Source organism: Toxotes jaculatrix, chromosome 9 (assembly GCF_017976425.1).
Source record: "Toxotes jaculatrix isolate fToxJac2 chromosome 9, fToxJac2.pri, whole genome shotgun sequence".
Classification (NCBI taxonomy): Eukaryota; Metazoa; Chordata; class Actinopteri; family Toxotidae; genus Toxotes; species Toxotes jaculatrix.
The window spans coordinates 5,507,088-5,530,617 of NC_054402.1; the positions used below are offsets into that span (position 1 = coordinate 5,507,088).

Genomic DNA, 23,530 nt, shown 5'->3' on the forward strand with positions numbered 1-23,530 from the left:
CTTTATGGTCATTTTCCATCTCTGCTGCCATTTTGGATGTCTCTGTAGTGGTTTTGAGTCTTTTTGTGTCTCTTTATGTAATGTACTTGTTTTGTGTATCTTTGTAATCATTATGTGCCTTTTTGTGGTAGTTTGATTTGTTTTAAGTGAGCTCTAAGACTTACAAACAAGAAATAATAACAGCCACTTTAGACAGAGGTTCTGGCCCAGGGCTCCTCTGACCTCTTGGGCCTCTGGGCCTGCGCTTGATTGGCTGGTTCAGTGATCCAACTGTGCCTTCATCTGATATCTGGGACGTATCACAACACTTTCAAATATACACACATATGACAACCAATCAGACGACCACAGAAATCAAACCAGTGACTGACAAGTTGAATGGACACACAGAGCATCACATTCTCTGTCAAAAGAATAAGAAAATTACACAACTATTGCCAGTTCATCCACCATCCATGCAACATCACAAATGCATATGCTTAATGCAAAAGAAAAACACAGTTGAAGCAACATTAATGAAGGAGTTAGATATACATGCCCTATCAGTATTTAAGTATGCCTGTAGTAAAAGCAGCAGCAGTAACAATACTTTTACTGATTACACTGATTGATTACTCTGCCTCCTATAAAATCATGAAATCCATTTTGCACCTGAATCATTTTACAGGATCTAATCTGGTTGTGATTTTTCTGTCTAAACTGCATCATTCAGGCTGTGTGTTTTCAGGTCAAACTCTGTGAATAAGAGTCCATTCATTATCTTGAGGGTATCAGTCATCATATATCAGTGTTTACTATGTATCAGTGGTCACAGAAATCAGGAGTCATAAAACCAAAGCATGCGTTGTGGGCGGGATTGAAAGGTTGGCCCACCTGTCTTATAACTGGCTGGTTGAACTCTGTTTCTGGCATCATCTTCCAAAACGTTCAGTGCAAATGGACTTGGGCAGATTCGGAACATTTGCAATGCTGCTTGCACCTGTTTTTTTTTTGTTTTCATCTTCCATGAGGATTGCCTCGGGGGCAGGTAGGTTCTCTGAGGAATAAAAACAATAGATTAAAATTCTATTCTGGGGTGTTTTGTTTGTGATTTAGTTGAATAATATCAAATATGATTCACATTATGGGAAAAAAGTTTGGGAGTTGTCCAATGTTCTTTCTCATAATCTGCTGATGTTCTAGATTGGTGCTATCAGTCCCAAGTTACATGCAATCACACCTGCACAGGTAAACCTCAAGACAAGCCAATAACAGTTAAAATAAATGCAGTAAATATGTAGTTGTGGAGTTACTGTATTTTTTCCATCCTCCTGCCTTCACAGGTCCAGACAAATGGGGAGTGGTTTCTCAGCACTGCAGCAGCAGATCTCAGTCTCCTGTTAACATTGTTACGAGGAGACTACTACCAGATGAACGTCTCACTCCTTTTCATTTCATTGGCTATCAAGAGACTTTTCATGGTCGCCTCATAAACAATGGTCACACAGGTATGTCTCTGTGATTTTAGAGGTTTTAATTGATAAAGATGATTTGGTAAAAAGACAGTAAGTCACCGTGCTTCTTAGGTGTTTGAATCAGCTGGATTAATGTAAACCGGCTGTAAAACACAAGGCAATTACCTCAGCTGTAAACCACCGGGTTAATGGTCCTATATGTTATAAGAAGTACAAAAATACATAATAATAACTAACAAAAAAAGTTCTGTAGCCCTACAAATAACTCCAACCAAAATATTAAATGTGCAAAAGTCTGCCGAATCTGTCCATATTTATAATCACTGACAGTGGGCTATCCGTGATGGTTTGTTTTCTAGTTCAACTGGATTTGCCCTCCACTATAAGGATCAAGGGAGGAAATCTGGCTGCACCGTACAAGGCACTTCAATTACACCTGCACTGGGGCAAAGATGGAGGGCCAGGGTCTGAGCACACGGTTGATGGGGAACAATTTCCAATGGAGGTATGAAATACGGGGATGGAACTGTGCCATTTTGTGTGTTCTGTATTCAGAACAAATAAGGATAAATTAATACTGAACCTCAAAAAAGTAACATTAACATAATATTTTATGCCACCTACAGATGCATATTGTTCACGTAAAAGAAGAATACACGTCTTTGTCCCAGGCTTCTAGAGACCGCACAGGTGTGGCTGTTCTTGGATTTTTCTTTCAGGTAATTTTACTCTATTATCTTATTTCCCCCACCAAAAAAAAAATGTTGATATAAGAAAGAAGATAAATTTAAGGGAATTTAAAGGTATGCACACTGAATCTTGGAAGCTTCAGTTAGACTTGATAACTGGCATCAGACTTTTGGGACAGAGGACTTTACACTTATGAAGAAAAGATGGAGGATCATGTCAATATGTTAAATTTAAAAATAATTAGTACATTTCTTAGTAAGTTAGTAAATTCTAAGATGGGGTTTTTCTGAATGGAGGCAGTGGACTTACAACGGAATTTGTGGACAACTGCCATAAACCATTTTGTCAATGGAATTTGCAGCCACCAGTTAACAAGTAACTTTAAACAGCCTGTTTAAATATTGTAATAATTGAGAAAAACTGAATTAATTTTTTGGAAAAGCAATTCTCAAAACATTTCTAGAACAGAGAGCAATAAAACTTTTACAAGGTTAGTGTTTAAAACCACATCCAGTATGTTCTGTTTTATTGCATAAAAAGTTCAGAAGGTTTAGGATGTAAATCCTTCAATAAACTTTATTGTTCCAGAGCGTTTCTGTGAACTGTCTCTGTTGTCAGGACACACAATGCATCAGTTTACCAGCTAAAACCTTCCAGGGACTGAACACTCCTTCAATCAGCAGTTCAACAATGAAAAGCCCTTTACAATTTAACTATCTCTTTGAACCAAATCATCAGTATTTTTACAAAAATGTGATTGCACCTCACTAAGTAACTTGAACATTTTATTCTTTCATTTCAGGAGTCTGTGTCTGAAAATAAGAAACTTGATCCTCTTATAAATGCTCTGAAACATATCCCACAACCCTGTAAGTCATGTCCACTAACATGGAAAAGAAGATGATTGTGCTTCATTATCTTCCAGTGACATGTCCTAAATGAATGTCAGGCTAAAGTGCAATTGTTATGAGATAACATAGTGTCATAAAACACCTTCTCTCACAGTCTAATAATAAATTGATTAGAACAATAAACAATGAAGATGTCACCTTGAACTAAATTGCAGTTTAATATTAGATTTCTTGCTTAATTTATTGTCTTGTTAATCTTTTATAAAAACCAGCCAACAGCACCACACTGAGGGGTGTGTCCCTGGACATGTTCATTCCTCCTCAGAGCAACAGGACCAAGTACTTTCGCTATGATGGCTCCCTCACTACACCTGACTGTGCTGAAGCTGTCATCTGGAGCCTGTTTGAAAACACTATTCCTCTCAGCCGGAAACAGGTAATAGTTTTTAAAATACTGCAACATCTACAAAGAAGAGGAAAGCACACTTACACTGAGGTGATGGTACTTTACTTGAAGAGTTTGGGTTTTGGAAAACTTCACTCCACAAACATATCTGACAGCTGTACTTCACAGTGTAGACTCAGATTTAAAAGTTTCTCAGCATGCAGTCCTTCAGCCAATCTGAAAGCATGAAAATATCCCAACACTGGATGATTTTCATGGGGATTTTCATATCTGAATTTTTGGTAATGTAAGTTATTGATGCACAAAGGTGTACCAGCACATGTTAAGCATAAGGAGTTTTTAGTTTTCACAACTTTTTTTTACGTCCTTGTTGTGATTTCATCTTTGTTTCAGCTTGCTGCATTCTCTCAGCTTCGGTTTTCTGATGGAAAGCAAATGGTCAGAACCTACAGACCAGTGCAGCCCTTGAATGGGAGGCAGGTGTATTATTCTGGAGGCCATGTTGCTCTGGTTAGCACTGTGTCACTCATCATGTCAGTGCTTGTGTCCAATGCACTACCCCTGCACATTACAGCATAAAAGCTCTGTTTAATTAACTCAGCCTTTATGAGTAAATACTGCTATATCCACTGATGATGGTCAAATCCAAGAAACATAATGTACTGTATATTTAAAGGTTAAATTATATATGTTGGAATCTACTGTATGCACTGCGATGCTATGTTTATGTATAAAGTGTCATATGCATTTTCTGTCTTTTTTCTATAAGGTACATCAAATATTAATTGTATATTTAAATTGCAGATTTAGCATTGATCAATTGTTTTTACTATGTTATTGCCAAGTTACCAGGGAAAATTTACAGAGTAGGGCGACTAATTGCTGATATTGTTATACTGTCTCTTGTGATATGTTATCACAGTACATTTGCTTGTGATACTGAGGTGTTTCCTTCCTGTTCTAAAAACATCTGAACTCTGAACTGTCCCTTTTCTTTTTCTCGCAGCTCAGGCTCTGGCCAGTTAATCATCTGAATAATGGCACACATGTTCATGCTGTCCTGTTAAAAAATAAAAAATAAAATAGTTTAGTTTTCACTCATCAGCTTTTCTCAGAGTTATTTCACCTATTTGCTGATTTTTATATTTTGACTCATTTAGCCTTTTCTTGTTTCATTCATAAATGTAATCTTAAATGTGTTTTATTGTTGTTGCTGTTTGTGTGTGTGTATGTGTCTACTCCAGGAAGAGTCAGAGGATCCAAATAAATGATAAAGAAGATACACCTTTAAAATCACAATAGTAAAACTATCAGTTTTATTTTGAAATTCATGAATTTAGTCAGTGTCACCTCCACTAACAACCACTAGGTGGCAGCACCGAGGAAAGTCTAAATGGTTGCTCAGGTTGCAGTTGCAACTGTACCTTCGTGTGAATTCAATGCCTGAAAAGTCTAAGACTTTTCATTTCTATCTTTAGGAATCATGGGGAAGTTTCATCTCTTATTGTGTGACTTGTTAACAAACCCACAGCCATGATGTAATGAGAAGGTTTGACGTGTGAGGTGACAGCAACAGGAACAATGACTTTTTGTACTGTATTAGAACATGCAGGCATACAGTCCATGGAATCGGAGCTCCTAAGCGCTGTCCATAATTATGACTGTTCAAACATATTCCATTTAACTTAATGACACTGACTGAAAAAACAAATAAAATACTTCCACAGCAAAAGAAGACTGACTTCCTGTCAAGAGATCAATCATCATAGGTAAAACATAATTCAATCAGTCCTTAGCAGTGGCCTGGAAGGATAATACCCACTGGTGTCATTAGATGCTGCGCTTGTTTTTGGCAACCTGACGCTATCTATATCACCTTAAGTACCCAAGGAGATCACTTTGGATATAATCCCATGTTGCACAGGAATAGACGTCTGATGCAAGCACAGCCTGTAGCGCAACAGTGCTGAGATAATCTGCAGGATGCACAGTCATGCTCGCCTGCTGCAGAGGTTCATTCCTCATTTTCTTGAACAAGACACAAAAGAAAAGCCTCAAAAATACAAAATTTGTGTGTGTGTGTGTTGTTTGACATGAATATGGTTTTTACTATCTGGTGCTTTGCAGAACATTAAACTTTTTGTCAAGTCTTGCATTTGCAACCTATTTTTTTTAATCAACTACTACATTACTGTCTGCAAGTCTTTTCTTCTTTTTTTTCTCACAAGGACATCTTTTCTTGGTTTGTGCACGCCGCCCATCCCCCCACTTCCTCTTATTTCTTTTGGTGTGACTCTGAGGTTTGGGTTGTCGTGACAACAGAGGACACAGGCCTGTCTCTCTTGTATTTGCTAAGTTTCTGTTGTTGCAAGCATATTGCACATTTGCTGCTGGGATAGGGAAGAGCCTCGCACCACCATCCCCCACCCACACCTTGTCAGAAACAAGCAGGCGTGAATGAGTTCTCAGAAATATAAGTGAGATATGAAGCTTTTCCTGTAATCTATACAGAAGATTTTTGACTTGCACTGCTTTTAACGACATATTCCTTACTCCCTTTGCTTACAAACAATTAACAGCTCCAACATCTCTAAAATGAGCTCACCCAATCTATAAGTCTGCTAAATCTTTAATCTTTGATCTACTTTAATCTTTTATCATTGTGTTGCCACTTCAGTCAAAGTACGCCCCAATGCTGCGCCGGTAAAGTGTATTTTGTTGTGTGATAATTTGTACACATCCACATAAATTATTATTTGGATCAATATCTATCTGCTATAGAGTCTGACTTCTTTTTTTAAAAGCAGGTGTCGACCCATAACTGCACTGTTATGTCCTTAAAAGGGATGAGCTCACACTTGGCAGCAGTGGTGCAGTCTGCCCGGGTTTAATGGGCGTAGGCTTTGAATCTGAACGCGTGTGTGTTTGTCTGTGTGCGTATGTGCGTGTGTTTGTGTGCCTGTAGATGTAGAAAGTAACTAAGTACACTTCCTAAAATTTAAGTTAAATTCTGAGGTACTGTTTCTTTAAGTATTTCTAGGTTGTGAAACTTTTCAGCTGTACCACATTTATCTGATGGCTAAAAGGTTGTACATAACAAGATGCATAAAAGGCTCTGACATATGTACTGAAAATTGTGGGACACATTTTACAACAAATAACTCTTAAACATGTTCACCTACATATGTTTCAGCGTGTGTGTGTGTGTGTGTGTGTGCGTGCGTGCGCGTGTGTGTGTGTGTGTGTGTGCACGCTGGTGTATGCATAAATGTATGTACATGTGTACGCACTTCCCTGCATGAATAGTTTGCGTGCTTGCGCATACGTGTGTGTGAGTGTGTGACTGTTAGGGCTTTTCCTGTGCTAACCACGTGGCTCAGACAGGGTTAATAAAAAGATCACGTTCACTTCTGGGTTTTCTTTCTTCTGTGGACTCCAGACACTGGTAAGACCCACACTGGTAAGACCCTGACAACAAGTGACTTTGTTCAAAAAAATCAAATGATCGCTGCAATTATTTGTTGTATCCTTCCATTGAAAATGCACTACAATATTCAGGAGATACTACTGTATATTTTCTGATGTGTATTATATTACACTGTATTCTGATGTTAATGTCTTGTATCAGCACAATTCTAGACAACTTTACTGTCAAATATTGTGGGGGCAACTCATGGCAATTTGCCTTCTTATTTCTCAGTTAAGAAACTGGGTTTTATCAAGTTTTTGTGTCATATTTAATTCATGAAAACTTGCCTTTATTCAACACGTCATGACTTCAGTGTTTGCGGTGGCGCGACCAGGAGCTACTGATGTACAGTATTGTCACCCATAAAGTAGAAAGCACTACTAAACTTCACTACACAGTGTAGTGTTTCCTACTTTATGGATGAGTATACTGTTGGCTGCAGAGGAATGTAAAAGAAGAAATCAACGACCTGTGTGAAGGATTTTAATGACTTTTAGGCCTGAAACCAAAACCTGTTTAATTTCTTTGTTGCTTTTGTCATTAAATTTTTTTATTGTGGTCATTTATCACAAAATGATAAGATAATGGTGAATGTGAAAACCTGTCACAGAAGAAAATTTAAATTTAAAATGTAGTAAAATCATGAACCAAAGAAAGCAGGTGAGCAGTGTACAAATTCAAGAGTTTATTTTCACTTTCGGCTTTTTTTTTTATAATTTTTGCATTGATAACATCAATATAGCATTAATTTCTTTCTTCATACAAAGTTTCTGTTGTATTTTTTTTTCTTAAAAATTGCTTTAAAACTGAAACTGAAAAATATTTTCTTCTTATTACTCCATATGAAAAGACTAAAAGCCAATTATAGAAAATATATAAACAGGCTGTAAGGCAAATACGGACATACTATATTAATACACTCTGGTCTGCACAAAATTGAGACTATAAGTGTATTATTAAGGCTAAAATAATCTATCATTTGCCGTCAGGTATGACTGAAATACTATATGTTCATATTAATACATTTACAGACATACAGCATGTATGAAATTTCATTTAGTAAATTCAGTCTTTGGCTCTTGTTGGTCTTTTTGTGAAAAGTGAGTCCACGTGACTTTTAAACGTTTTGGATTTTTAAAATATGTATTAATTGTAAATTTTCTGTAAACATTTTCAATAAATGAACTAACTGAGAACTGCATGACGAGAAGAGTTTTCACTTTGCAGCATCATGATCAATATTAGTTTAATTAACTGCGTATTTACATAAACCCTCATTGATTTGCCATCTAAAGCAGGTGCAGTGTTGTACCATAATATGCATAATAAAAATGAAAAAAATATTTTTCTTTTTCTTTTTTTTTTTTTTTATAAAAACTGATTTCTCACTGTGTCTGAGACTTGGCATTTGTAGCAAACATCCTAGCATGGCGTTTCGTCCTAATCCCAGGGTAGCGGCTGCAGGAAGTTGGATGGAACTAAACCTCTTCGTCCATGCAGGTCCCCCTAAAATTAGAATGAAAGTTGAGCTTGTGTATTAACGTCAGCATAAGAACTAAGCATCTGTCAGTTTGTTGTAACTGGTGACTTGTGTAAGAGGTGACACTCACAGAGTAAAATCCATCTTGATCCATGTCACCGAACACATATATGATATCTCCTGAACGAAAGCCAAGTTCAGCCTGTAAGAGAGGAAAAGTCTGAGACATTTTTTGTATTTAAAAACAACAGATTAACAGCTCATGTATGATTTTAGTGCTCACTTCACTGTCCATGTTGGGAGAACTTTCCCATGGATCATAGTCAAACAAGGCCACCATTCGTCGAACAACCACATCATCAGGGATACTGGCTATGTCACTCAGCTCTGGGGTTGGAGACATACCTGTGGGCCACAATATACAAGCAATGCTTTGATATCACACAACATTAATGCTGAAGTAGAAAATCAGTTTGCACACAGAGCACTGAAAGAATCAAACCTGAGCTAACCTGCCTTTGAGCATGTGCACTAAAACTGATCATTTAAGTGGCTGATCTAGTGACTACACATATAGTTACACGCAAGATTTCTGTTTTGCTTTTACTTCTTCTTATTTGCTGTAGTATCTTTTTTTAGCTTTAGTAACTTCCTACAGTTGCACACTTTCACACCAGGCAGCAGCTCACTACAAACAGCCGCTGTCAGATAATCACCTAGGGACTTCTGTACCTTGTTCAACGAAAGTTGTGGAAAGTTGTTTGTTTTTTTTCCCCCTGAGATAACTTCTGTGCATTACACCTACATCATTGTTTCTGCAGAGGTGAAAAGTAACTAAGTACATTTACTAAAGTACAATTTTGAGATATCTGTGATTAAGTATTTCCGTTTCATATCAATTTATTAAGTTCTGGGCAAGAAACCACTGAAATCTCATCGCTGCAATGTTTCAAAAGAGTTCCTCAGTTTTGTCGATTTCATAAAGTAATCCAACTTCAAACTTACTTAAGTGTCTCCACCATCTAGCTCCACCCATTTTCAACACTTTCATAACTAGACTCCACCACACTACCATTTACACCCGGAATACATCAGAACAAAACTGCAGAATTAGACACTGTAAGACTTCTTTTGCACAAACTGCTTTTTTTTAAATTAAAAGCACCACCCTCAGGAATTCTCAACCTCCAACTTTAAAGCAGATTAAGGATTTTAAACAGTTTACTAAAAAAGTCAGGTCCTGGTTAAAGTGTTTTGTTTGTCTGTTTACATGTCTGTTTGTGTTATGTCAATGATGGATGCTACCTCACCTCATGATTATACTCCATTTCAGATGGAATTAGTACTTTAAGTGACAGGTTTAGTTACCATACAAATCAAGATTTTACATACAAAACTTGTGAAGAAGAACTCTTGTTTGATTTGAATGAAATAAAAAAAATTACTTACCAAAAGTATGTAGAATTTGAGATTAAACAATCTGAAGACATCACTTGATATATAATTCAATATTGGATATTAAATCTCTGCTGGGATTCAGTTGTAAGTTGTAACTTGTCCTGCCACCAAAGCAGAGGAGTTCCTGAAGTCCTGAGAAAATGTTTTTGATCTTGTTTTATAAGATAATAACTTATGTATATAAAATTTTGTCATGTGTGCACAAGATAATTGTCATTAATTCAACACTCGTTTGCAAAATTCTGCAAAAAGGGTACTTTCACTTTGGATACTTAAAGCACATTTTGTTGGTAATACTCATGCACTTTTACTGAAGAACAATTTTGAATGCGGGACTTTTACATGGAGCAGTATTTACATCGTGGTACTGCTATTTTTAGTTAGGTAACAATTCTGAGTATTTCTTCCACCACTGCTGTTCTGCCAGTGTGTTACAGCACAGTGTTCTGCAGAAGCAGAGGGTTGATACCTGTGTGGTCCACAGGGAGGAATCCCTGCTGCATGAGTAGATGCTTCAGGTAATCATCATCCACTGGGATCTCAGCCACCATGTTACTTGGCACATAACCAGAGAGACCACCGGACTCACCATGATAGAAACCATCAGAGTCTTTGTCTCCAAACACCTAATAAATGCAGATAGAGGTAGTTCTGTGATTTTACTTAGGCTTTGGATTGAAAAAAAAAAAAAGAAGAGTATGTGTGTGTAAGTGCTAGCTGCAGCAGCAGTAAGATGCAGTTAAAGGGCGGCAAATCACATCAATCGGTTGAAAATGGTGACAGGAAACAGAAAAAAGACTCATATCTTTGCACACTTTCACCTGGCCTGAATCTAGCACAAACAGGAAACACTATCGCGTTTTTTTCAAAGAAGCTTTTCAACTCATGCAGTGAGGAAATTCAACTCAAACACATGAAATATCCTTGTATACTGTACACTAAACTGTATACTATGAGCCCTGAAGTGTGACCCTTTTACTGTACATGATGTTACAAAAGTAAGAGGTGTCACATAGTTTTTACCTTGATTATCTGGCCTGGTACAAATGGCAGCTCCTCAGCAGCTGTCTCATGGTTGGGAGACATTGCAGCAGGGTTGTATGGGTAAAGTGCCACAAAGACTCGGACAGTGGGTAAGGACACCTGGCTCGCGGTCTCAAGTTCCCATTCTCTGAGATCGTCAGGAGAAGCAAACCTCACTTCATCTGGGTATATCAAAACATCCAGCTCCAGACTTGTCTCCATTTACACCAGTGTGAGCGCTCAACTGTCTTCCTGGCAGACAGATGGCTGCTGTAGACAGCAGACCTCTCCTTACCCTTATCCTAATTTGAAGTAACTAAGCTAAGCAGAAGGAGCAGTAATCCTCTTTGAAGCAAGTGGATAGATTCATTAGTTCAGCACTGCCTGCTGCACTGTAAGACTCTACATGCAAGGAAATGGAAGCAATGGCTTTTTAAAAAGTTGCTAAAGAAACCAATAATGGTGTGTAGTTATTTCAGGCTGCTTTTAACTGATATGTAGCACCAGAGAAGTCATCCCCATGGCTAGATTCACCTGTTAAGAGGTGTCTGGGGGACCCCTTTGAAACCCCCCTCTGAATATTCTGCTGCCTCAAAACTCCCACTGACTCCTGCAACCAGCTGTGCTTCACTGAAGCAAGACTTTATTTGTCCTAGTTTGTGGTGATTTGATTAAGGTTTGTGGCTATAGATCTAAAGCGTTTTCCACACAAAAGGTCCTACTACAGGCCTTATATCTCCTTTTTTATGCCAAAAGTTTAAAACAAAAAGTTGAAAAACTTTACCACGTTTGTGCATCTGTAACTTTGGTTCAGTATCTCTCATACTGGTTGTGACTGTGATAAAACAGTGTTGAGAAGGAGAAAGCTATTCATTTTTGGGTACATTCTTTTTGGGCTTCAGTACAACAATTAGGGTAACGGGTTAAACACAGCTTTATTTTCTTAATATTCTACACATAAGGAAAATATAGACTAAAACATAATAAAGGTCACAAAGTTAGAGTGTGATACCCTCCACAAGACAGGGCCAGATGATTAGCTAATAATGCAGGACCCACATTTAGTGGCACACAAACCTTGACACAACTGTAACTAATGAATTTGCCTACACCTGCAAAGATGGATGAACCTGTGCTCCAGTCTTTGGTCAGTGGCCCACTTTGCCTGGTTGGTGATCCTGCCCTTCGGGTGTCAGTCAAATATTAGGTTGTACAATACATAGGCCTACTGCAAAAGCAGAAATGTATTATTGCAGGAATGTATTATTCCCAGGCCTGGAATAGAAAAGTAGAGATAAGAGATGGTGACCTAAACAATTAAGTTGAAGTTATGTAGGTGTTCTTGCAGTGATTTAATTTACCTGCTGATTTAATCTACTTGCTAAGATATAAAATGGCCAAGAAACAACATTTGTTATAATCAAATGTCCAACTGCCCAACTGTAATTTCATTGGACATTGTTCAATGACAATAAAGGTTATTCTATTCTATCAAAATATAACTAAAACTCAATGTCCTTCCATAGTCCAAGTCATAAGTACAACATTCATTTGCATTTTACCATCAAGCCTTGGTTGAGTGTGAAGCAGCAGTGTGGTTTTTTTTTGTGTTTTTTTTTTTTTGTTTGTTTGTTTTTGTAATCTATTTTGGCCTGACCCAGTTTATGCGTCACTGAAAGTCAACACTTCCTCTCTTGACCTCTGGCCAGGTCAGCAGGTGATAATCTCCTGCTGCTGCTGCGGAAGAGAAAGGTTGAATAAATCTCTGTGTGCTGGTTTTTGTGTTTGACTGTGAGACGGAGCGAGAAAAAACACAGAAAGGTGGAAATTAGGGACGATGGGGTGTGGAGACATCTGACAGCATTGCATGGGCACTGAAAGCGGGTTTTTGGTTCAGACTCAAAAAAAATAAAAAAAAAATAACCAAAAAACTAGTTGGTGTGGGCTTTTTTTTCCATTTTAACTGCTACTTTTCTTCCTCTGTATTTTTTTTTTTTATAGTTTTATCTTTTTGTGGCCGTTAGTTTTGTGATTAACACTTTTTGTTTTTCTTAGTATATCCACTGGGTTTGTTGATGTGGGCAATTGTCCCTAGAGGAATAAATAAAGTTGAATTGTAATGTGTTGTTTCCTGCTACTCACTGGTTTTACTGGGTCAGTGAGCCTTTGTAAACTGCTGACCTAAGAATTATGTCGTTCTTGCAGGTTTCAAAAGACGGTCCTGTGGTTTCAGAATATTTGTCAAGCCAGTAAGAAAATCTCTTACTTTCACACTAACCACTGTAGGAACATGGTATCTCATCCTCAGATACGTTCATTTCCATGTGTCTCCAGAAGAGGGAGCTGTGAGACGCTGTATCCCCATCTACTTTAAGTAGCTCACATGCAGGATAAAATAATTTTAAGCATTTAAATGACTTTAAGAGTGCACTGCTGAATTTAAGATGCTATGATAGAAATGTTCTTAAAGTATCAAAAGTAAAAGAAATGGCCCCGTCTGTGTGTATACTATGTACAGATACAAATTATGTTGTAATGTAAGGAAAAGCATCAAAATTGTTATATTTGAGAAGTTGAAATCATAAAATATATGCAAGAAAAAAAATCAATCGGTTATTAAACCAACCAATCAATTGATCGACAAGTGGTTTAAACTATAAACTATATGTCATATACCATTAAGTAGTTTAATTTCTTGCAGTGCACCATATTTTCTTAAGTTCATAAGTTCTTCACAGGTTTTGTTTATAGCTGTCAGATAAATGGGGTAAAAAGTACAATGTTTCCCTCTGAGGAGCAGCAGAGTGGAAGCATCGAGTGTCATGAAATTAAATCATACATCACTGCCTTTGATTAGTATGTTCTGCTCTCAGTGTATTTGTAAAATAACTGCACAAGTTCAACCTCACCAGCAGAGCTTGCTCTTTGCATCCTTCAGTCACTTGCAGCCTTGACAGGAAATGCAGTGTTCTCAGATTACAGTTCATGGACGTCCTGTGGCCTGCCCTGCAAAAAAATATATCATGATTCAAAAAGAATAATGAATATTTAAAAGTCAAGGTGTGGGATGCAGCGCTGTTGGTCAGTAACACTAATTACAAGGAAAACACTTTAAAAAAAAAATCAGTTTCATTTATTTTTAGACAATTCTGAGTTTGGATTGTTGGCTAGATTAAACAAACATTGTGAATTTGTAACGTGGGCTGTCAGTAACTGTGAAAAGCATTTTTCTGCCAGGATTTGACAAAGGAGGAGGACCCAACTAAGGCACAGATCATGCAGGCTAGAACAGTTCAGTAATTGTATTAGCAGAGATAGTGATAAAAAAAAAAGCTTACAAACAAAGAAAAAGTTACAACATGCAAAACATGAATGACACAACAATATGGGGGAAAGATGGCTGGTATTTAACTGCTGCTAGCTGATTGGGGAGTGGAAAGCAGGTGAGGTGGGTGTGGCAGTCAGCACTGGCTGATTAGGGAATGAGAAACAGGTGAGCAGGTGGGTGTGGGGAGTCAGGTGACTGAGACAGGGAGGAAAGTCCAAGGCTGTGGCAGGAGACAGGGGCAGTGGTAAAAAAAAAATGTTGAGACAGAAGTAATCGTGAGCTTTCGCACTATTTTCATAACTTTTACAAACCAAACAATCAGTCGATTAACGGAGAAAATAATCAACAGATTAATTCATAATGAAAACAGCCTTTCAACATTTTTGATACAAGAATTTTAGGATGGAGTAATTTGACAGAGTGATATTACAAACTATAATGAACAAATAAATTATAGTATTTTATTACAGGTCAAGATGAGAAACTTCCCCAGGTGGATTTCACACGCCTCACAGCAGCACAGAAAGTAGTTAAAATTAGCTCCACCTTAACCAGCTGCGACACTGAGGTGATGAACACATTAATGCTCAGTGATTATAACATATTTATTATTCTGAAATGGGTCATTTTTTTCATGATGAATCTCACTTTTGGTACTTTAAGTATGTTTTGATGCTAATACTTTTTTAACTTTGAGTAAAATTTTGAATACAGGACTGTTCTCCATCTTGTGAGCCATCTCTTGAAGACAGAAGCTGTGAAAATCCCCTTTTCTTTTAGTTTAGGCCCTTTGTTTTAAAAGTTTTGTTCTATCAAAGTGCTTCCAGCTTTTTCTGTGTCAAGTAATTAACACACAGAAAACCTCAAAGAAGATTGTATGATTCCGTAACAGAAGAGTAACGCAGCAACCAACAATTATTTTCAGTATCAGTGATATGGTCGAGACATTCCTACAACCAGCCACAGAGCACCTCATCTTCGAAAGCAAAGTTTGTACAGGTTGAAAAGGCACAGAAAAAAAATGGCGATTGTTTACAATACAAAACCATGCTGCGCAGCATGTGCAGTGGCCTCTGCCTTTGCCTTACAGGCACTATTCTCCAGAGACTGTTAAAGTGATCGTCATTATTAATCTGGGGAGCTGTTTTGAAACATGCCCCACAGTAGAACAGTGTGGCTCACTGGTGTGTTTCAAATAGTTTTTGGACAATAATGGAGGTCTATGGCACAGGAGAACAGGCTAAATCAGGTTCTGAATTCACTCACAATACTTAGAAGGATACATTCAGTCTTGGTCTTTTCATGGGGTTTGTTGACAGCTCCTTGTGGCTATACCTCCAGCATAATAATGCACCATGTCGCAAAGCAAAACTCATCTCAAACTGCTTTCATGAACATGACAGGGAGTTCAGTGTACTTCAGTGGCCTCCCCAGTCACCAGATATGAATCCAGTAGAACACCTTTGGGATGTGGTCACCTTTGGGTGATTGGCAGCATAAATGTGCAGCTGACAAATCTGCAGAAATGATGTGATGCAGTCATGTCAGCATGGACCAGAATCTCAGAGGACTGTTTCCAACATCCGGTGGAACCCGTGCCACACAGGATTAGTATGGTGTTCCTAATAATGTGCTTGGTGAGTGTAGACTCCAACAAGACCCCTCCCCACCCTATGAGCTGTCGGTTTGGACACGCTCCTGGCTCCAGAGAGCAGCCACCCAACACAGGACTCCATTTCCCACAGGGCCTTTAGCCCAGGGTTGCTCCCATGCATCTGTCCGTCCCTTTACGCCGGGCCCTCTGGTTCCCATGTATGGAGTGTTACATCATTGGCACAGACACCCCTCCTTTCTGAGTGATGACGCAGCCCAGGGAGAGTGTGTGAGGAGGAGGTGAGGGAGGGAGGGAGATGAGAGAGGAGAGGGTGTCCCGTCTGCACGGAGCATAGACAGACAGCAGGGAACAGCTGCAGCATTAGGCTCGCGTAGGATTTCACTGCATTGCGATTGAAAATATCAAAGATTTCATCCGCAAAACCCAAGTAGAGCAGCTCGACAAAGCAACCAAACATCATCTAAAACATGGTTGATCGCGAGCAGCTGGTGCAGAAAGCCAGGCTGGCTGAACAGGCTGAGAGATATGATGATATGGCAGCCGCTATGAAATCGGTAAGTTCATTCAGAAAAGATAATAATTATGACTTAGATGTATGCGAGTAATGTTCTGTCACTGCTCAGTTTGCGTAAAGGCTCGTCCCGTAATCTTGATTACGCTGGCTGTAAATGTTGGGGGGGTGTTACACTTGATATTACTGCACTACAACCAGGCATCACAGTAAACTATTTAATCTCTTTATTGTCTTGTCGCCAAATCATCGACTGCCCTTTGCCTTTTTCTTTCTTTCTTTCTTTCTTTCTTTTTTTTTTTTTTGATGCCAGTCGAGTCCAAATCGTCTGCTCCTTGGGCGGTGCCTTTCTGTCGGCAGTGCCGCTCAATGAAGGGATATTACAATGAAATGCATATAGGCCCGAGCTTGATCCCTCAGTTAATAAGGAGCTCATATCATATAATGGCTCTGCTCTATTGCATTTGCTGCTCCCCCCCCCCCCCCCCCCCCCTCTCTTCCCTTTTACCACCCCACCTCCCCTCCCTCCATTATACCGAATTTATAAGAGCTTCTGCTGCTGGGAGCCATGTGAGGTTGCTCGGAAAAAGCCTATCAACTGCTGCTGCCCCCTCCTCCTTCCCCTCTTCTTCTTCCTCCTCCTCTCTTTGTCACATTAATTAAAATGATACACATTATCAACATCTGCTTATTTTTCTCTCTTGTATACAACAGACGCATTTTTTGAGCATGCTTGCATTATAAGGATCATCCAAAGGGAGCCTTTAAACTGCTCTTTCCTCTAAACAAACGTAGGAGGCAGTAGAATCTCTCTAGAATATTCTTTGTCATATTGCAGTGAGTCAATATGGTCAGATTTGATTGTAGGCTTTGTTTTCGCCTCTCTTGTCCACTTTATTCCTAATAATGGCTCATGTCTCAATCTTGTGCATGTGCTGTTTCCGTGTCAGGGCAGATTCCTCCTGATATCCGGCAGCAATTTGAAGTCATTTTGGGCTAATGAGCCCGATTAACTAGTGTAATATGTGATGCAAAAGAGGGTGACATGGGTGGCCTGCCTCACAGGAGCTTTCTCAGCTCCTACTGGCCAGTGTTGAGAACATAGCCATTGTCTGCTTCTTCGTCTTCTTCTTCTTCTTTTTTCTTTGCCTCTCTGTGTGTCCCCTTAAGAAATTCTGGGAACTGGATTCACCAGTGGGTTAAAAAAAAAAAAAACTGCTGTGTCACACCAGCTTATACTGGAACCAATAGCACCCAGGGAGTCTTTGCCGGGACCCTAATGAGCTCACATATAGATCAAAATCATCATACTTGCTTTAAACGAGGAACATTTTGTCTTATGTTCCTCAGGAGAGGATAAGCAAACCCCTGTGGATCGTTTGTCATCGAGGGTTTCTGGTTGCAGGAGGTGGGATGATGTGTGTGCAGGGAGGGATTCCTTTCCGTTTAAACAATCTGCCATGTCAGTGCGGTCCAAACTAGGCCCTTTTGCAGGGGTGTGTACTCTCACTCTCTAATCAAAGGGAATCCCTTGCCATTGCAGCCAGAAATGACAAAGATAGGCCATCACCTTCGTGTTCCTCATGAAAAATATATTAGGATTAAGTTCATGTTAACAGCCTTTTGTGCAGCTTTTCAGACAGAATTTTTATGGATGTCCCCGGGGCTACAACTAAAGATTATTTTCCTTTTTAATTATTTAGGTCTTGATTTGTTTGACCAGTGGTTCAATACCCAAAGATATTCAATTTGCTATCATGGAAGAATAAGAAAACCAGAAGATATTCACATTAGTGACTTAAATCCAGCTTTTTTGCCCCTCCTCTCCACCACAAAAAAAAGTATAACGATTGATTCTGATGATCAGATTAGTTGCTGCGTACCTTCCAGTCATCTAGTTCCATATTTTTGCATGTTGTTTTTTTAGCTCTAAATTAGGATGTTGGTCGTTATTGTCATGTATTATAATTAATGCCAGTGCAGCCCACAGAATATATGATTGAGCAATGAGTTATTTGTGTCAGTCTGATGCATTATATATATATATATAATCCAATTGGCACAGTAGTAAACTTCCCAATCATCATTTCATTATACTTAAAGTGATGACCTATTTGTTTCCTTCAAAAAAACAAAAACAAACAAAAAACTCAACAACAAAAAAAAACAAAACTCAACAAAAGCTGAGTCATTAAATTAATAGAAATCAGCTTTGTTTGACTGTAAATGCCACTGTGTAAATGGCTTATTGTTGGCAGTCAAATGAGATCATTAGGTTTATGTTACAGGTTTGGAAACAAAGATAAAGGTCACTCCATCTCTACAGGTTGAGCCCCCCTCTCTGTCCTCTCAGCTGTGTGACGTCGGCGATCCTGGGCCATCTTTGTGCTCCTCTGCCTGAGCAGAGAATGTGAAAACAGAGAAATGAGAAATGCTAGGACATCAAGGAGGAGACTTTTAGATTAAAAAACTCAAGGTTAAAGGTTTTGTGAAGCCTAAGCTTTCTTTCTTTGTATCTGTATATTTCAGGCCCTGTGAAGTTATTGATCTGACAGAAGCCTCATTCCAACACAAGGTTGCTTTTCCAAAAAGTAATACAGCCTCTTTATAGTAGCACAGTGTGTAACACCTACCTCACCATCATCCTGATCCATCAAAATCTAAATTTAACAATCAAACTCAGAGTGATGTCACAACATGGTGTTTTAGACAGGTAAAAAGGTCAGTTTCAGCCAGAGAGAAGGTCACTGGGACACGTGAACCGCCTGTGCAGTGATGGTTTTCATTTACAGTGCAGCTGCCCCCAAGTGCTCGTGGGAACATTTTAGCCATCTCCAGCCCTCCTTTCACCCCCCTCCCTTCCTGCCTTCCCATCTCCTATCCCAACCCCCCCCCTCCCCCACCCCCACTGCCACTGACTATCTTGAATATCGTTTCTCACTAACTACCATTAGCTGTCCATGTGACAGCTGGAGCTACTGGTGCACTAAATGAATGGATTGCCATGGAAACTGGGAATTGCACATGACAAGTGAAATATTGCTCATCTTCTGTGCTGTGGACTGTACTGTTAGTCCAGATTCTTTCATGTAAAAAGACAGTGTTTTGTAATAATTAGGGCTGCAACTAATGATTATTTTCATCATCTGTCAATAATTTTCTTGATTAGTTGATTAATCATTCCTTTTGTAAGAAAAGTGCCCGTTACAATGTCCCAGAGCCCAAGGTGACTTTTTTTCCAAGTACATTTTCTTGGAATTTTTATGCCTTTATCACAGACAGTAAATGGAAGATAACAGGGAACAAGGACAAGAGATTTAACAGAGGTCTCTGGACAGACTCTGTCTGGGGATGATACAGTTGATGGTTAGCGTATTAACCTGCAAGCCACAGGGACATCTCAGAATTGCTTTTTGGGTCCAAAATTGAAAGATATTCAATTTACAGTGATATAAAGCAGAGAAAGCAATCCAAAGCTGGAACCATAAATGTTTTGCATTTTGGCTTAAATAGCTGTGAATTGACTAATTGACTAATTGTTTAAACAATTATAACGCTTTTCTCAGATGATATGTTCTGGCATTCAGTTTTGTATAATGCATATACAGTTTGGTGCTGTTAGTCACAGCTTGTGCTCTTAACTTGTGACTAAATTTTCCATTTTCTCCTTTGTCCAGGTAACAGAGCTGAACGAGGCCCTGTCCAACGAGGAGAGGAACCTCTTGTCTGTGGCCTACAAGAACGTGGTTGGGGCTCGCCGCTCCTCCTGGAGGGTGATCTCCAGCATTGAGCAGAAGACCTCAGCCGACGGCAATGAGAAAAAGATTGAGATGGTCAGAGCCTACCGGGAGAAGATTGAGAAGGAGCTGGAGGCTGTGTGCCAGGACGTGCTCAACCTCCTGGACAACTTCCTGATCAAGAACTGCAGCGACACGCAGCACGAGAGCAAAGTGTTCTACCTGAAGATGAAGGGCGACTACTACCGATACCTGGCTGAGGTTGCCACGGGAGAGAAAAGAGCTACCGTGGTGGAGTCATCGGAGAAGGCCTACAACGAAGCCCACGAGATCAGCAAGGAGCACATGCAGCCCACCCACCCCATCCGCCTGGGCTTAGCTCTCAACTACTCTGTGTTTTACTACGAGATCCAGAATGCCCCGGAGCAGGCCTGTCATCTGGCCAAGACCGCCTTTGATGACGCCATCGCCGAGCTCGACACCCTCAACGAGGACTCCTACAAAGACTCCACTCTCATCATGCAGCTGCTCCGAGACAACTTGACACTGTGGACAAGTGACCAGCAGGATGACGAGGGAGGGGAGGGCAACAATTAAAGAGAAACCACACTTCGAAAAAAAATATGAAGGGCCGGTGGACTTTGGCAGCCGCTTTTGCCGATGATACTACCGCAGCAGCAGTTCTTTATTTTTCCATGTGTTAAAAGAAAAGAATCAAAAGAGAGGTGAGAGTGGAGGTTAAATCTTAGTTTAAATATATATAGAAATATATATACAGTTGAAAGGGGCCTCCGTCTTCTTGATTTTCTCTTTGACATTTGCCAAAACCACTGATATGTCAGTCAATCAGCCTGAAGTGGTTGTTGTTGGATTGAAATGGCAGCCTCACACTGGCATAGGAACTGATCTTGTTCTGTCAAGATAAGCTGCTTAGTTAGGTTTTTGCGTGATAGAGATGCATTTGAGTCACTTGAGAGAGAAAATGCTTGAATGGGAATGCCTCACAAAACTAGTTTGCATTGGTTCCAGCAGTAGCCTGTATATGAGAAAGGGCCCTGAAAGCCATGGATGTTAAACTCACACTAACAACGAGAAAAGAGAAAGTTCTAGACTGATAAAATCCCCCAAATTTTAAAGGATAAATTACACAAAAGCAAAAATGAGGACTGTTTAGTCAAAAATTTTTCCCCTCCTTCTGTTTGAAGTGTATTTGGCATCTCACAGATTTGTCTGTTTTGTCACTGGAACCATAGATTCTTTTGGAGGTGAAGATTAATAAAGGCAGAGACTTAACGATATAAAACAAAAAAAAAAAAAAATAAAAAAAATAAAATAAAAGCAGCTTCAGAGTTTGTGGTTTACTTCTGTGTTTGTTTTATTAAATGCACTTGCCTACTATACTGTTTCTTCAGTGTAAGATGATGACAACAATAATATCGATTATTCAATATTGTGCATGCTGGTGATGTATTTATATACAGTAGCTTGACTTTATTAACTTATACTGTGGGTGTTAAGTATTCATATGATTGAGAAAAACAGGCTTTGTCTGATGTTGATTTCTAATTTCTAATTTATTTCGTTTTGTTATGGTTTTTGATTTGCTATACCAAAATGGTGATCGTAAAAATTGACCTGTAATGGGCGTTGCTATAGTGACATGCAATATGTGTATTTAATTTGTTAATGAAAGAAAAAAAAGGAAGATAAAAACCCACCAGTGATCACTTAATCTTACCAGCTGGTGTTTGTCACATTGAAGTATGATTATGGTATATTTTGTTCTTTGAACAGTATTTAAGTACTTTTTTCTGTCATGCTATCCAGTTTTAATAATGGTGAAGTTTTCAGGCTCAATGTTTCTGTTATGATTCACAAACATGGACCATATTTTATTTCTGACAGTATACATTTATTTTGTTTGTTTGTTTTTATACCTTTTAGCTGTTCCTGAGTGACAAAATATCTTGAATGTGAGTCATTATGTAGCAGTTGCACAAGAACCGAAATAATAGCTATGATAATAAAAAAGAATATGACTAAATTATACTTGCACCATTTCCGTGGTGGTCTAGTGTATTGTTGTATTGTCACCCGTAAGAAAATTGGTTTTAAGGAAAAACCATTTCATAGAAAAAACGTTTTAATGCTTTGTTTTGTGCCCTGGGTACAGTATGTGCTTTCATTTGGTGCCTGTATCATTATTTAATATGCCTCATTTGCAAGTTAACCTTTACAGAAAAAAGGATCTATCTGCCAGTATTTTTAAGTTCCTGCAAGCATGTGTGCAAGATGTAACATTTTCCCTTCAATGGTTCCTCACTTTTACATGTGTCTGCTCTCTGTACAGCACATAGATATGAATATTCAACACCAATGCACAAATACAGTCACAGGGAAAAAAGCATAGGCTGTTCACTAGAATTGGTTATTGATTAGCAAAATGTGAGAATTCACGTCTTCAGAACAAACTTTAGACACTAGGAAGCTGCTTAAGAGCACAGAAAGCTGCTGAACTGATTTATCTTCAAAATGCTGCTAGTTCTATAGATTATTACAGTAATATATTCATACAGATGGCAGTTTATTTTTCCTAATAGATGGCAGTTTTTTGGGGGGACAGATTTTATTTTTTATTTCAGATGTGATGGCTTAAGAGAGAAACCAAAAGCCTTAAGGTCAGTCACACACCCTTATTCATGTATGCCAATTATGTCACCATCATGAGTCAGCCTCCATGAGCTCACACTCTGTCACAGCTGCTTTGATTTATTTTTAACGTAGTATAAGGTTGATGGTCTTGAAGGCTCGCCAGACAAAATGCATGAAATCCTAATGCCAATCTGCACAACTGCTCACACAGCTTATAAATATTAGAATGGAGTTGAATCCTACACTTTAAGTTATGTGTGTTAAAACGAGTGGAAACTGAATATTTCTCTCACTTTTTTGTTGGAATATATTTTTGAAAAACCATGTCAGGAGACTTTCACTCATTTGCCAATAATACATGCATTGTGTTCCTTTTTAATTTTTTTTTCTCTGTGGTTTGTGTTTTGTTTTTTCATTATTTTAGATGTTGATCCTTGTTTCTGTGACATGAAAACATACAAATACGAGATCTGAGGAGAAAAGAATTAGAGTTAGATTAAAGAAGAGCTGACCTACTGGAAATTAGCAAGACGGGAGACGATAGCTGAAAATGGGATACAAACTGTATGCTCTGAGGACGTTTTGGTTGCCATCTGTTGCCCATTAAAGTTATTTGTTTATCTGTATTATTCTATATTTTCATTTCTTTCTGTAATGTAGCCATTTATAACCATACCAGAAACACCACAGCTCATTCCTTTTCATTCTGTAAGTTCATGACTGAAAAGATTTTCAACATTTCTGTTGAGTTTTGCAACCTACACATTAATACAGGAAGTCAATATGACCTTATGTAACCCTTTGGGGGGGCACATAACTGGTGTGTGTGGTATGTGTGAGTGTTTGCATCCATATC

At 38.7% G+C, this 23,530-nt stretch overlaps 3 protein-coding genes across 3 annotated transcripts; 2 read left to right on the forward strand and 1 right to left on the reverse strand.

Moving 5' to 3' along the window:
- Positions 1–936: 936 nt before the first annotated feature.
- On the forward strand, positions 937–4,063 carry ca4b (carbonic anhydrase IV b). The gene is made up of 8 exons (XM_041046804.1): positions 937–1,027; positions 1,183–1,227; positions 1,323–1,487; positions 1,814–1,959; positions 2,081–2,173; positions 2,947–3,013; positions 3,268–3,431; positions 3,795–4,063. The coding sequence occupies exons 1-8, from the start codon at positions 937–939 to the stop codon at positions 3,978–3,980; spliced, it is 957 nt and encodes a 318-aa protein (XP_040902738.1). The 3' UTR covers positions 3,981–4,063.
- Positions 4,064–7,594: 3,531 nt separating this feature from the next.
- On the reverse strand, positions 7,595–12,405 carry si:ch211-105f12.2 (RIMS-binding protein 2-like). The gene is made up of 6 exons (XM_041045570.1): positions 12,394–12,405; positions 10,832–11,013; positions 10,278–10,434; positions 8,634–8,755; positions 8,481–8,552; positions 7,595–8,376 (listed from the first exon to the last, which is right to left on the reverse strand). The coding sequence occupies exons 2-6, from the start codon at positions 10,892–10,894 to the stop codon at positions 8,311–8,313; spliced, it is 480 nt and encodes a 159-aa protein (XP_040901504.1). The 5' UTR covers positions 10,895–11,013; positions 12,394–12,405; the 3' UTR covers positions 7,595–8,310.
- Positions 12,406–16,085: 3,680 nt separating this feature from the next.
- ywhag2 (3-monooxygenase/tryptophan 5-monooxygenase activation protein, gamma polypeptide 2) lies at positions 16,086–23,300 on the forward strand. Its single transcript, XM_041046374.1, has 2 exons — positions 16,086–16,328; positions 19,963–23,300. The coding sequence occupies exons 1-2, from the start codon at positions 16,242–16,244 to the stop codon at positions 20,617–20,619; spliced, it is 744 nt and encodes a 247-aa protein (XP_040902308.1). The 5' UTR covers positions 16,086–16,241; the 3' UTR covers positions 20,620–23,300.
- Positions 23,301–23,530: the final 230 nt, after the last annotated feature.